The 16,166-nt window shown below is 36.5% G+C and overlaps 1 protein-coding gene across 4 annotated transcripts in view; it reads right to left on the bottom strand.

Annotated features, from left to right (window-relative positions):
• LOC129754424 (rap guanine nucleotide exchange factor 4) overlaps nt 1–16,166 on the bottom strand; it is a 489,369-nt gene that overhangs the window by 329,025 nt on the left and 144,178 nt on the right. For all 4 annotated transcript variants that reach the window (XM_055750490.1, XM_055750486.1, XM_055750487.1 and 1 more), the window contains 2 exons: nt 7,017–7,159; nt 2,082–2,176 (listed from right to left, as the gene is read on the bottom strand). In XM_055750490.1, the coding sequence (XP_055606465.1) occupies nt 2,082–2,176; nt 7,017–7,159 (238 nt within the window). The remainder of the gene's footprint in view (nt 1–2,081; nt 2,177–7,016; nt 7,160–16,166) is intronic.

The following is a 16,166-nucleotide window of genomic DNA, read 5'->3' as shown; positions in this document are numbered from 1 at the left end:
AGGGTACAGGAATGATCAAACGCCACAAGGATGAAACAGGAAGAACAAAAACATTCCTAAAATGGGGAGACGCAACAACAAAAAAAACAAACGTCCGGAAAAAGCTCTGCGGGTTTGCGGTTTTCTACTTTTGCGGTTCTTTCTGTTTATTTGACTTTTTGGAGAGTTATTCTCCGGGAAGCCACTAGAGTAAAAACAGACGGTCTATGAACATTTAAGCTGTTACCGGGGAAATTGACAAGTCAGCGGACAAAGATTTTGGAATCAGAATAAGGATTCTGTAAATTTAAAATGTATTAGATGAAGTAAGCAAAATATCCTATTAAAGACTCCAGATTAAGGATTCAGATTTAAAATCCAGATTCAGATTTCAGATGCAGATTTCAGATTCAGATTTCAGATTCAGATTTCAGATTCAGATTTCAGATTCAGATTTCAGATTCAGATTTCAGATTCAGATTTCAGATTCAGATTTCAGATTCAGATTTCAGATTCAGATTTCAGATTCAGATTTCAGATTCAGATTTCAGATTCAGATTTCAGATTCAGATTTCAGATTCAGATTTCAGATTCAGATTTCAGATTCAGATTTCAGATTCAGATTTCAGATTCAGATTTCAGATTCAGATTTCAGATTCAGTCTCAGATTCAGATTTCAGATTCAGATTTCAGATTCAGATTTCAGATTCAGATTTCAGATTCAGATTTCAGATTCAGATTTCAGATTCAGATTTCAGATTCAGATTTCAGATTCAGATTTCAGATTCAGATTTCAGATTCAGATTTCAGATTCAGATTTCAGATTCAGATTTCAGATTCAGATTTCAGATTCAGATTTCAGATTCAGATTTCAGATTCAGATTTCAGATTCAGATTTCAGATTCAGATTTCAGATTCAGATTTCAGATTCAGATTTCAGATTCAGATTTCAGATTCAGATTTCAGATTCAGATTTCAGATTCAGATTTCAGATTTCAGATTTCAGATTTCAGATTTCAGATTGAGATTGACGATTTGTTGACGGAATGTCATATGAAATTGAAATTTTCACCTGGCTCTTTAAAAGGAAGAGTCAACTTCCAAAAGTGAATAGTCGTGCCTTATCTGTAATAAATGAAATTTAATTTCCTCATCCCTTTTTATTTTCATTTATTCATACCCCCTCGAAAGAACACATCGTTCTTGGGGTCAATTGACCATGAAATGACCAAGTTCTTCACACACACACACACACACACACACACACACACACACACACACACACACACACACACACACACACACACACACACACACACACACACACACACACACACACACACACACACACACACACACACACACACACACACACACACACACACACACACACACACACACAGACACACACACACACACACACACACACACACACACACACACACACACTCCACGCTTCAAAGGGTCAGTTTTTCATTTCATTCATATGATTCGAACGAACCTCGTTAGAGCTGCTACGGGCTAAGTTTCGTTCGGTTTTTTTTTGTTTAAATGGAACCCTCCACCCCCGCATTTGCGCAACCCCGGGCAAATTTTCCCAGTCGGACACGATGGGGTGAACCATTATCGTTTTGCCCCCTGAAGCTCGGCAACCCGGTTGAAAACAATGGGAACCAAAATAGTTGCTGGCTTCCTCGAAACTCGTTATTATTGTTATTTGGCAAAGGTTTTTTTCCGGTTCCTGGCTTTTTCGAGGATCCGGTCAACCGAAGGTTGTGAGGAATGAAAATTAAACAACAAAAAAACCAAGGATATACCGCCCCTAAACCTTCTAAAAATTGGACGTCCTTATTTTCCAACAATGGCGGTTGGCTCGTTGGCTTTCCATTCACCATCCATTTTTGCATTGTTGGCTTTCATACTTCTGGTCTGGTCCTCGCAAAATAGCTTGGCAAATAGTTGAACAATGAGATTGATGTTTGACTAGCAGAAATTGTTCAGTGTTCCGTGAACACTTTTTCTGCGGTGGTCATTCGATGAAGTTTAATTGAAAAAGTCAAATATTTCATTTTGAAAAACATTTAAAAAAAACTATATCCTACCTTGCTGTCTTTGCTCTCCGCACCGTGGTAGCGAACCTCCAGCTGGCCGCCGAGAACCGCGTACCAGTAGCGACCCTGCTCGCCGGCGCGAAACACTGCAATCAAAGAATCATAAATTTAATTAAATCATCGGGAAATCAGGCAAAAAATGGTTTTATCGATGCGTTCAACCGGGTGCAACATCATATTACCGGTAGCCCTAAATTAATATCGGGCCTAGAGCTTTAAGGCAATTTGAATGGAATATATGTTTGAAGCATACGCTTAGAGGATTACATAAGTTTATATGAGAAGTGTAACTATTAAACAATGTTGAATTTGCACAGGGCAATTGAAGTGCTACATTGAAATAAACAAATAAATTGATCAAAACCACAACTTTTTATTTCAAATCAAATTTCTCTTAAAAACAAACTACTTTTTCATAATTCACTGGTTAAGTTCGACTTGTACGCCCTTGAGTTTAACCACTCGCCGCAGATGGTCGAGGAACGCATCGTATGAGGCCCGCATGTGTTTTTGTGGTATTTTATCCCAGGCTGCCAAGAGATGTCGCTTCAGGACCTCCACACCTTCATGTTTCTTAGAGCAGACTTCGGCCTCCAACATACTCCAAACAGCGAAGTCCATAGGGTTCAGGTCTGGCGAACTCGCCGGCCACTCGGAGCTCGAATTGAACCCTGGAAAATGTTGCGCAATGCAAAGTTGGGGTTTTTTCGCTTTATGAGCCGGCGCCGAGTCCTGTTGGAAAACCCAATCCCTGGAACCAAAATGTCGACGTGCCCACGGTTTGACGACATTCTGTAGAACTAGTTCCCAATATGTAGATATTGTGGTTGATCTTCACTCCTTCAGGGACAAAAACCAGCGAAATCCGGCCATCACGGGTGATTCCGGCCCAAACCATCACCGATGCTGGTTTCTGTCGCCGGGTGGCCGTCAGCAAGTCGGCATGACTTTGGGATCTGTCTGGTAACCAAAATCTGTCATTCTGCTTATTCACGAACTGCTGTACGGTGAAGAGTTTCTCGTCGGTAAACACAATATTCTTTTTACCCGTTCTTGTTCTTGCTTCACCTTAAAGGTCTTGAACCTTTTGGATCTTGTAGGGCTTGGTCTGAAGTTTATCTTTCAGGATCCGACGGAGACTTCGATCCGATATGTTGAGATCCTCTGCCAATTTAGTGGCACTACGACTAGGATTTCTCTTAAGGCGCTTCTTGACGATCTTCGCCATGGCAGGTGTCACCACAGTTGGTCGGCGTCCCCCACCATACCGTTTCTTGGAACTTCTGGTCTCCAGATATCTTTTAACTGTACGGTATACAAAATTTTTTGATACACTTATATCGGACAGCTCACGAACTATGTCCTTCTGCCGTTTGCCAGCTAAATAGGAACAAGGCAACCACAGCCCTACGTTTCTGTTCGAGATCCATTTTTCCGGATAACATCTGATTACAAACGTAACACTTACATCCAATGATAGCTAAGACTTAATGTAAACGGCGCACCGGGTGTTCTATTTAAAATTAGCCAAATTTACCAAAAATATCCAATGCGTGGTGCTACTTTATCGACTGTAGCTATTTATAAATTCAACAAAGATAGATCTGACCTTATTTGTGCCGCAAAATATCTAGTTCCCTCTAACGATAGGTGTCTGTCTTGGCTAACTGCGATATAAGGTTCAGCTCCGCCAACGGTTGCACCACGGAATTCGGGCTCCTGAAGACCACGAGGCAATCGACGACCTCCGGTGATCTTAAGTGGACAGACGTTTCCACCTGGGCCCGTGAATGCGCGGGAGGTTGGTCACTGACCCTAGGGTGACGGGACCAATCCCTGGAAAGCAGCAATCTGACTGACTGCCATCACTCCCTGCACCCACCAGTAGCACCTTCACTTGAACGATATTCCTTATCGGACGACCCTTTTAATCTCTACCCTGCAAGAGGGTCTGGGTTCGATCCTGGTATCTGGTAAGTTATCGTTTGATTCGTAAAGTATCGTCCTCAGGTTATTAAACGGGATACACGGATTCGGTTCCTGCCAGTGGCGTGTAGTAGCAGTTCTCTTGAACCGAACAATAGTGACTGGTTGCTAATCACTTTTCTTAAATTTTCTCGAAACTTTATCTGAAACTAGAATTCACGAATTTTTACTAGGTAATTGGCGCATATCGATATTTGAAAATTCGCAAATGACTTTGGCTGGTTTTCACTTGGCTAACGTGCTGACTGTTTGCCGAACGAATCGAGAAAATATTTTTATTACTTGTTTTGAACCGCGTTTTTGTTTGTATCCCCTTTGGAACATTATTTCGGTTCACTCGGGCGTAAATAACACTTGCATAGCGATCCCAAGTAAAACTGTTTGATTTATAAGACTCTTCAGGCCTCTTTTAAAACCATAACCTGGTCTTATAGCATGTTATATAACCAAAAATGTTGCTTGGGATTGGTCGGGTTAATTATTTTTGAAGGACTCGGATTGAGTAGTCTATCTAGCCGGGCATCAGCGGAAATTGCTGCATCACATACGATTACGATTGTCTCGTGCTCGTTTGGCGCAAAGTGAAGGCAGTTAATCAATCTCTCGATCAGCAAATTTCGAGAATCGTTACATTGGCGCCCAACGTGGGGAAGTATGCCTGAACCGAACAGAGTGATGATAGGTCACGTTAACTTTCTCGAAACTTATTCGAAACTGGAACATTAATTGGGGAATTAATTATCGCCTTTAAATTTGCCAGTCCACAAATAAACTTGCTTTGCGTTATTTTTATCACACCAATTAGAATCACTACTTGTGCAAATTTCTCAACTTTAATTTTAAACGTGGCTAGCGTGTTAACTGTTTGCCGTACGAATCGAGAAAGAGTTCTTAGCCTTAGCCTTAGCCCACTAATACATCAAATCTATAACTACATTGGATGTATTATCCGACATGTCATCTTCGGAATTGGCCATAATTTCCGTTAATCCGGTGAAATGGTAGATTGAACAGTGATTGGTTACCGATTATGGTACCAAATCCCACCACTAGGGGCGCAAATTTAAACTACGACGGAGCAGAAATTATTGCTTATAAGTTGAGCAACTATGTATGTCTCGACTTGATTGTTGCAAGGAGAAAGTTTTCCAATCAAACGTAAAGAAAGATCTAATGTTTACCGTAAAAAAATTACAACTAACCTTAAACTCTCAATCATTTTGTAACCGTGTTACAGCCTGAACTGGACTTTTAACTTTAAGTCCCTAACTGGCGATAATCGCCTTAACTGGACATTAGAGTCCTCAACTGCCAAGTAAAAATACCTACCATAGAACAGCCCATCTAATAGTTTACTGAGAAACTCTGATTTCAGTTCACAGGAGTTTTACTGAATAAATACTCACCGCACTTATCACGATGCTGCACCTTTGATATAAAAATAACTTTATGTTTCCACAACCGTCTTTTTCCGAATAGGTTTTTTTTTAATAAGGACCATTTCAATATTCGTTCCAATCGAATAGGTTACATTAAAACGGAAGTCTCAAGAAATAACACATAAGTTTAAAATCAATGACGCTGGCCGCCATTTTGAATTTTATAGCGGCAACCGGAGATTTCCTTAAGTTTCCGATATATTATTTCTGTTTACTAATTGGTGCATCTAATTGGTGCCTCCTGGTAGGATCGCCATTGTAAAATAATAGATAATCACTAAACAAGCAATCTCCGATTGCTGGATTACTTATGACCAAACCCGGCTACGCGCAATCTGTTGACCGTGAACGCTTCTTCGCGAGACGGTGGTGCTGCCCGAGATGAGGACGATTCGGTTGTGTGTGTGTGAGGGTGAGAGAAAATCTTAGTGGGGGTGTTAGCCGTGTGTTGCGTTGCAACTTATTTCATTTAATTGTATTGACAAAATTGACAAAATTGACTAAATTGACTAAATTGACAAAAATGACAAAAATGACAAAAATGACAAAAATGACAAAAATGACAAAAATGACAAAAATGACAAAAATGACAAAAATGACAAAAATGACAAAAATGACAAAAATGACAAAAATGACAAAAATGACAAAAATGACAAAAATGACAAAAATGACAAAAATGACAAAAATGACAAAAATGACAAAAATGACAAAAATGACAAAAATGACAAAAATGACAAAAATGACAAAAATGACAAAAATGACAAAAATGACAAAAATGACAAAAATGACAAAAATGACAAAAATGACAAAAATGACAAAAATGACAAAAATGACAAAAATGACAAAAATGACAAAAATGACAAAAATGACAAAAATGACAAAAATGACAAAAATGACAAAAATGACAAAAATGACAAAAATGACAAAAATGACAAAAATGACAAAAATGACAAAAATGACAAAAATGACAAAAATGACAAAAATGACAAAAATGACAAAAATGACAAAAATGACAAAAATGACAAAAATGACAAAAATGACAAAAATGACAAAAATGACAAAAATGATAAAAATGATTTTTTTTATCACAAGCAAGACACGTCAAGTGAATTTGTGTGTTTTGCTTAATAGCATCATGTATTGCGGGAAAATCTTTCTCGCATATCAGATGGAACGATGACAGCGTTTTTTTTTTCGAAACACTTCAAGTTTTTCGAAGAAGGCTTTGTTCAGGCAATGGAATTTATTTTCTTATTTTGAAACGTAAACCATCCTTAAAAACGGAAAATTTAAGACTATGATAAGATTTGTACATAACAACTTCTTCTTTTTCTCCTCTTTTGCACTTAAGCCATTATAAATCTGTGCGGTAAACATTTCGAGCTGTATTTAGCTCACCGAATTTTGCAGATTATTTGCAGATTATTCTATATATAATTGATTTTTGGCAAAGTTATGCAATATGACATAATTAAAAATTAGATAACTCTTTCATACTTACACGTGACACCTTTCTCCAGATCCTCGTAGAAGCCACACATGGCCAGCTGCTGCAGGGCGGATCCTGGCAGCCGACACAGAGGCTCTACCCTCCTCAACCGGCAGGAAATCAATTCGCAGTCCCGGAGGTTCCGATCACATGGCCTAGAGAGGGGGCAAAATTGAGAGAAAAAAATACAATTCAATTTTATACTTTTGCTGCAACACAATGATGAAGAGTGGCTATATTTACTAATGCATGAAGCCCATTTGTTATTCAGAAGCAGAAATTTTTACAAACAAGTCGACAAAAACAGAACCCTTGTCTTTGTCCATGTAGAGGGAAAACAAGAAATGAATAAATCCAATTGATTTGTCGACATGGAAAATCAAATACCATTCATAGGAACTATACACATATGCAGTAGATAATCTTGAACTTTCCATCTACAGCCCAGCACAAATGACAAAAGTGTCCAGACACAACTCAATTTGCTCCATTCATCACCGGGCCATTTGCTTCCGGGGAAAAATCCATTAGGAACCGGTTGCCGGTCCAGGGAGAGTGCGCTGGCCATTCTGTCAGGGCTCGACGAGGTAAATACACCCCCATAAACATTCATACTCTCCAACATGGATACATGTCAGTTGACATCCTGCGGAATAAAACCATTTATAATAAACATGTATGGAAGCAGAGAAGGGAGGGGGAAGGTTTCCGGGGCTGTTTTGAAATTTCACCACACACACCGGACTTTTAGAGAAGGTGAGGCCCGATGGCACAGTTTCAATTCTAGCTACACTGGCCCGGAGCCTGAAGCTTCACGATGCTCCCATGGGATGGAAAATCAATCTTTTGAGAGTCGATAGGGTGCAACTCGAAGCAACCTGTCGAATGGCAGAAATACAGTTCCGATCTCTGCTGAAATGAATCTACTGAAGGCACTCTCTGCAGTTGCAGTTTTCTCATATACGGAAAGTTCCTACCTAAAGGTGTAAAACTCCAAAGGTAAAGTGGAAATAGAATGTGCAAAATTTATGTTTATATTTTCCGGGACTCGTTGCACCCATTATTGCTTACTGCAAGGAGCATCAGTTTTCAATATGAGACAGCAAAACGGCCATAAAATGGTTTTTGGGTCAATGGGAATCGTAAATAAATTAAAAATTTTATATCTAATAACCTACAATCTTGATTTCAATTTTTTTTATAACTTTAACCAAAATTCAGAAAATATGAAAATTTTAAAAAGATTTTGACATTTTTTTTTGACGTAGAATTACGTCTTACGGCAACACTATAGGGGTGCAAATTGAAATTCGCAAACGGTTCTCGCGTCACGAAAAACGCCTCTTTCACGGACATCTTTTTCGAACAATATTTTTTTTTCGGCTGTGTGTTGGTACACCAATACCAATGACTTGCATATACGAGTATGAGTTTGGAAAGTTATAAATATAACTGCCGAGCTTCATTTGTTAAAATTTCTGTGATGCTGCCGTTCGTGTCTCGGCTCTATAGCTGCCGCTCACCTAACAAACGCCAAGCTACCGAGAGCTCCCTCCGAGGCCCCAGCAAAGTCGGCAGAAAAAAGGTGAAAATGAAAGCTGCAAGATTCAAGATGCATCATTCTGCTAATTGCCGCATGAGACTCGCTGTCTGACTGTCTGAGGACAGGCAGCCAAAGCGGCTACGAAAGCTGCTGCTGCTGCTCCTAAGCCAGTTCGTCAGCCAAACGACAACCAAAAAATGTCCTTCTCAGGACTACAAATCAACTTAGAGTTCAAGCATTGCATCGAATTTGTTTTCAAATATTTTCATGACAACTTTAGTTCATTATATCCGGTATACGTTCGTGCACTGCCGGCCAAAAGATTGAGACCTCCCTTCCAAAGCATGAAAATTTTGTTCAGTAATATCTCAGCCAACTTATGAACATTTCATATATTTTGATATCATTCAAAAGATCATGCGCAAAAAGTATATGTTAAGACAAACAGATCCTCAACACCTCGTAAGCACAACTCATAAACTTTCAAATAAGCAGATTAGCAATACGTCGTTTGATAACAGAGACACAGAAGAAATAAAATTGCATGTTTTTGAAGACCGATCCCAAACTTTTGGCCCATCATACAGCGAGGTGACCCCAAAATTTTTGGTCGATAACTTAACTAGTTATTTTGATTATTTCAAGTACAAGACAATTTATTGCGCAACGTTTAACAAATGTGTTTTGATAAGTGTGCTTCCATGTTTTTAAGGGGTTATCCCCAACTTTTGGCCGGCAGTGGACTTTTGATTGACCCGGGAGAAAAACCAACGGATCAAAGCAAGCTTTTGTTCGTAGATACTGTGCATCACGTGTGTTCCAGGCTTTTTTGCGGCATTCTGCTTTGCGCTATACCTTTATTTTGCGCACGCTACGATATTTTCGGCATATAAAATAAAAATTTGTGCGAATTCGATTAGTTGCCCAACTACTTTCGAACTTAACGCATTCAAGTTTTACTCGGGCTTGTCTTTATCACTTTTGCGATAGTAAGGCTATGATCATTTAGTATCCGGGCACTTTATTTCTGTGATAGCTACGTTAATAGAGCTCGGATATGCAAAACTTTAGCAGCGTTGTGTTGGTTATGAAAAGGACTATCTTGCCTATTTTTGATAGATTTTTAAGTTAACGTGTGTTTGAGATATTCACAATGCAAAAAGACATGGTAAAAATAATTTTGCACAAATTTGCTCCATTTACGCATTTTGCGCTGTTACCGTTGCGATATTCAACTCGGTAAAGTTTGCATAAAGTAATTTGTCATTTATTTCTTTTCTTAAATTATTTGTTTATTGTTCAATGTAAGTTAATTATTTAATATAATATTTCATCAGAGCAAGGTAGGTTTAGTTCAAATAAAATACAGGACTCACAAGAACACAACATGTTAACACAGGTACACTGAAACAAATACACAAAATGCGGTACTAGAACGAGATAACTGAGAACGCACAAATTAAAAAAGCTAATTAGTCCAGTATAAAGATGTGGGTTCAAGTCCTACCAGGAGACAAGGCGAATTTTTTTTTCACAAGTTTTTCTACATTAATTTTCATCTAGTCTAGTCCCTGAAATTTCAACTTACAGTTGGATTCATTTCTCTACAAAAAAAAGTTTCGCTGACTGAATTTTTAAGTCAAGAACCATCTGGGTAACAGTTTAAAAAAAGATTTTGACAATTTTGACAATTTTGACAATTTTGACAATTTTGACAATTTTGACAATTTTGACAATTTTGACAATTTTGACAATTTTGACAATTTTGACAATTTTGACAATTTTGACAATTTTGAGAATTTTGACAATTTTGACGATTTTGACAATTTTGACAATTTTGACAATTTTGACAATTTTGACAATTTTGACAATTTTGACAATTTTGACAATTTTGACAATTTTGACAATTTTGACAATTTTGACAATTTTGACAATTTTGACAATTTTGACAATTTTGACAATTTTGACAATTTTGACAATTTTGACAATTTTGACAATTTTGACAATTTTGACAATTTTGACAATTTTGACAATTTTGACAATTTTGACAATTTTGACAATTTTGACAATTTTGACAATTTTGACAGTTTTGACAATTTGGACAATTTTGACAATTTTGACAATTTTGACAATTTTGACAATTTTGACAATTTTGACAATTTTGACAATTTTGACAATTTTGACAATTTTGACAATTTTGACAATTTTGACAATTTTGACAATTTTGACAATTTTGACAATTTTGACAATTTTGACAATTTTGACAATTTTGACAATTTTGACAATTTTGACAATTTTGACAATTTTGACAATTTTGACAATTTTGACAATTTTGACAATTTTGACAATTTTGACAATTTTGACAATTTTGACAATTTTGACAATTTTGACAATTTTGACAATTTTGACAATTTTGACAATTTTGACAATTTTGACAATTTTGGTAATTTTGACAATTTTGAGAATTTTGACAATTTTGAAAATTTTGACAATTTTGGTAATTTTGACAATTTTGACAATTTTGACAATTTTGACAATTTTGACAATTTTGACAATTTTGACAATTTTGACAATTTTGACAATTTTGACAATTTTGACAATTTTGACAATTTTGACAATTTTGACAATTTTGACAGTTTTGACAATTTTGACAATTTTGACAATTTTGACAATTTTGACAATTTTGACAATTTTGACAATTTTGACAATTTTGACAATTTTGACAATTTTGACAATTTTGACAATTTTGACAATTTTGACAATTTTGACAATTTTGACAATTTTGACAATTTTGACAATTTTGACAATTTTGACAATTTTGACAATTTTGACAATTTTGACAATTTTGACAATTTTGACAATTTTGACAATTTTGACAATTTTGACAATTTTGACAATTTTGACAATTTAGACAATTTTGACAATTTTGACAATTTTGACAATTTTGACAATTTTGACAATTTTGACAATTTTGACAATTTTGACAATTTTGACAATTTTGACAATTTTGATAATTTTGACAATTTAGACAATTTTTACAATTTTGACAATTTTGTCAATTTTGTCAATTTTGTCAATTTTGTCAATTTTGTCAATTTTGTCAATTTTGTCAATTTTGTCAATGTTGACAATTTTGACAATTTTGACAATTTTGACAATTTTGACAATTTTGACAATTTTGACAATTTTGACAATTTTAACAATTTTGACAATTTTGACAATTTTGTCAATTTTGACAATTTTGTCAATTTTGTCAATTTTGTCAATTTTGACAATTTTGACAATTTTGACAATTTTGACAATTTTGACAATTTTGACAATTTTGACAGTTTTGACAATTTTGACAATTTTGACAATTTTGACAATTTTGACAATTTTGACAATTTTGACAATTTTGACAATTTTGACAATTTTGACAATTTTGACAATTTTGACAATTTTGACAATTTTGACAATTTTGACAATTTTGACAATTTTGACAATTTTGACAATTTTGACAATTTTGACAATTTTGACAATTTTGACAATTTTGACAATTTTGACAATTTTGACAATTTTGACAATTTTGACAATTTTGACAATTTTGACAATTTTGACAATTTTGACAATTTTGACAATTTTGACAATTTTGACAATTTTGACAATTTTGACAATTTTGACAATTTTGACAATTTTGACAATTTTGACAATTTTGACAATTTTGACAATTTTGACAATTTTGACAATTTTGACAATTTTGACAATTTTGACAATTTTGACAATTTTGACAATTTTGAAAATTTTGACAATTTTGTCACTTTTGACAATTTATACACTCACTGTTTTTTCTACTTTTCTTTGCAGCTTGTTGCATAAATTTGCAATGTAACTTTAATCTCTTCACATCTGTTCGAATCGATACTCAAACACTTGAGTATGCGAGCATGATAGTTAATCTTCCACCATTCGGCGTCAACTCCTTCTCTTCCAGTTCACTCACACGCAACACCGGAAAACTTACAACTTCCGGCCGTTGGGCTGGCAAGCTCCCGACAGAGCAAAGGAAATGGGCGTCTCTGTTCCGTTCCAATTTTCCAACACCCGGCAGCTTACTAATGCGTGTCGCGGTGTATGCTTCTTGAAATTTTGTGGTTGCCTATCTTCCAGGGAATTCAAGACAACAAGAGTAGTTGGGAGAAATAATGACTGGCTAAGCACCGCGTACGCAAAATGTGGTTTTTGCTGACGAATTGCTCTACACCCATCGTGAGTAAGTAGTTAAGTTTCCAGAACTTGCCGGTGGCGCCGCGGAAATTGTACGCATTCGGCTTATTTATTAATAGTGTTTTACTGAATCTGATTCCTTTCTGAAACAATGAAACCGATTGGAGTTTTTGAACTATTTGTCGCGATTCTAGCCTCTCACAGGGCCCTGGCTGGCATCATTAATCTTCTTTAAAGATTAGAGGTAAATGGTTCGGTTCGACAGTTGCCGAATGGAGGCGTGGGCGTCACTTCAAGATGGTCGAGCCCTCTTCCCGAGTAACAAGAACGAGGAAGAAGATTCAACAACACAGACAGACAACAACATCAGCCGACTGAAGCCATAATCTGACAGTGTCATTTCAGGATTCTGTTGGTTCTCTAGCAGGGAAGCCTCCGGGTGTTCCGGAGAAGACGATGATGATGATGGTTTATAATCCTGGCTGCTGTCCTGATTTTGCAAACCGACTTTGATGAGCGCATTTGCACAAATGAGCCTTTTCGAAACAGATGCTCTGGATAGCATGTGTAATGTTGGATGAACGAACAAAAAAAAAAACAACTGAGGATGCTTCAATGCTGCTTTGGAAGCCATTCGGCTTGAGTTTAAAATAATGCTTGTCCTCTATCAGATCATCAAAAAAAAAAAACGAGGAAAAAAGGAACTTTGCTACACCGCTATCTTCTCAATGCTCTCTCTTTCATACGTTTATACTTTGATTCGGATTCTGTTCAAAAGTTTTTTACAAGAATTTGATATTTTTTAATACTGATACAATCAACAGAAATATTCAATACTTGTTGAGGAACTCAAAATCTGATCATGAATGTTCCTTCTGAGTATGATTTTTAGTGATCGAAATATTAGATTGAAGTGTTTCCAACCCTAGTTCAAGTTATTAAATTTCTTTTTTTCGTAGTGTATAGAAAACTGAAAGTTCTTCTGTATGATCTGTTTTGCTTCATAATTCTGTGATTTTATTTCCTAGAATGTTGATTGAATCGTGAGTAACCAAATTTTTCCAACAATTCAATTTCTCAGATTGATGCTCACACCCGAACCATCAAACATCGACAAATGATAATCATTATTAGTAAGGGGGGTTTCTCAGAAAAAAAAAAAAAAAACGAGCTCAATCCGTCGTCGTCTGAGATTGGGGAAATTTTGTGCAGAAAGCAGATTTTCTGCATGCATTATTAATGTCCCCAAGCCTTATATGTCACCGAATGGCTTTTCCTCGACACTGTTTCTATACCTTCGCATGTGTAGTAAATCCCTTCTCAAGAAAGCCACGAGCCACACATCCGCCACAATACCGCGCCATCCAAAAGGAGAGAATGGTTAAAAGGCTCAGAATGTGGAGATTCACACACCATCATCATCATCAGCAGCAGAATCCTTCCACTTGCCCAAAATTTCCCTTCTCAACTCAACTCAACTCAACTCAACTCCTTAGCCAGGCGACCACATTTGAAGAGGTCGTCACCATCGTCGTCGTCGTCGAGCTTGATATATTCATTGTGCCAATATATTCAACAAAATCCCTTGAACCGGAACCACTTCATCTGGGTATAAATTGAGTACCCGGTACAATGAAACATCAGCTGAGATGGATTGAATGTGATTTGGTTGACTAGTTGCCACAGTGCCTCTTCACTGATGATGTGCCATGACTGGGCACAATCACGGTAGGATCTATTAAATTTTATTCGGAAAGCGATAACCGAATGTGACAATAACCCCGAGTGGATTTATTGCCATACCCAAATCAGAGTTTTATTACTCTTTTGACAGCTTTTTATTTTAAAGAGTTCGTCTTGGGATTTTTGTTTTAAATTGAATTTTTTTTTCAGGATTTATTGAAGTTAGACATTTAGTTTTACAACTGAGACATAAATCGTTTCTACGTCTTGGCTATTTGAATTTAAACTATTAATTGAAATAAAAGAAGTAAAAATTAACCAAACCAATCAAATGCGTCTTTAATGAAATTCTTACGTATCTATCAGCAAAAAAAATTAAAAAGATTGTGTTTCCGAAAAAAAAAACTGACAAGATGATGTTCCCTGCTTAACGTAAGTACACTTGTTTCAACTCAATCACTTCAACATACTTCGCTTTCCTTACAATACAATTGCAACTTATAAAATGGTAAGGATTCGATTCTACATCTTCATTCTGATTTTTTTTCAGGATTTTTTCTCCGATTATTGTTCCAATCTTGGCTTCGTTTGCTCGTTTTGCTTAGTCATTTTTATATAAACCTCTGATCCAGGTTCCTGGATCCTGTACCCGGGTTCTGTTCCTGATTTAAGAGCTCGGACGCTGATTTCAGGTCCTTGGTGATCTGCTAATCTCATACTGGGTATCGATCCTTATCCTATACTGGATCTTGGATTTTGATCCCAGGACCAAACCCTGATTTAAGATTCATGATCCTGAACCCGAACCCGAACTCTGATCCTATACCATGCTAATAAATACTTTTTCTGAGTTCGATTGAATGATCCTGATCCTGGATCCTCAACACTGATCCTGGATTTTGACCCTGGATACTAATTTAAAAACAAATACTTAATCCTTCCCCTGATTCCTTAGTCATGATCGTTTAATTTAAATTCTGATTCTGCATTTCTATAACAGATCTTAATACTAGATTCTGATCCCGAATCTTAAACGCTTTAACCCGGTTCCTTATGATAATTTTAGTTTTTGATGGAACAGGACAGAGAAAGTGATTAAAATAGACAGGAAGATAGATTGAAAACCTTTGTAACGGACCTATAGCCAAAAGTAGGTTAGTGGCCATGGTGCCAAGAATGAAAATATAGCTACTCATTAACACTTTTGTTTTGTTTGTTAAACCTTGTTAAACAAAATTCAAGTGGCTCAGGTACCTGGAAGAGTATCTTGCTGGCAAGCTCAATGGGTTACCGAAACAGGTGTCGATTGAGTAGTAATAGATTAGTTTATATTTTCAAATTGAAGAAGAGAGGGTATATTTATGGAAAAATATCGAATAATAAAGTCAGATTGTAGAGTCAAGGAAGTGTCGTCGCGTATTTATTCCGATGACAGACGTTACAACGTGTTCCATCGTTCATTTATGTATGAATGTATATAATCGAGTATGGGTGCACGGATTCATCGCAGTTTCGCAAACGCATGCGCTGAATTGCATTCTTTAGATTATGATTTCGGCCAATCTTCGAGCAAATCACCATATACCCGACACCATAGCTTCATATAAACTGTCAAATAATGGATGTGTTTTGTGTATAAGTATGTCTTATTTGAAGAACGAAACAATCAGATTGGCAACCGTATAAAATTCATACCGTATTCAGTGTAATGAATCTATAACAGGTAAATATTC

The sequence above is a fragment of the Uranotaenia lowii genome, chromosome 3 (assembly GCF_029784155.1).
Source record: "Uranotaenia lowii strain MFRU-FL chromosome 3, ASM2978415v1, whole genome shotgun sequence".
Lineage (NCBI taxonomy): Eukaryota > Metazoa > Arthropoda > Insecta > Diptera > Culicidae > Uranotaenia > Uranotaenia lowii.
This window is presented reverse-complemented; position numbering and strand designations above follow the sequence as displayed.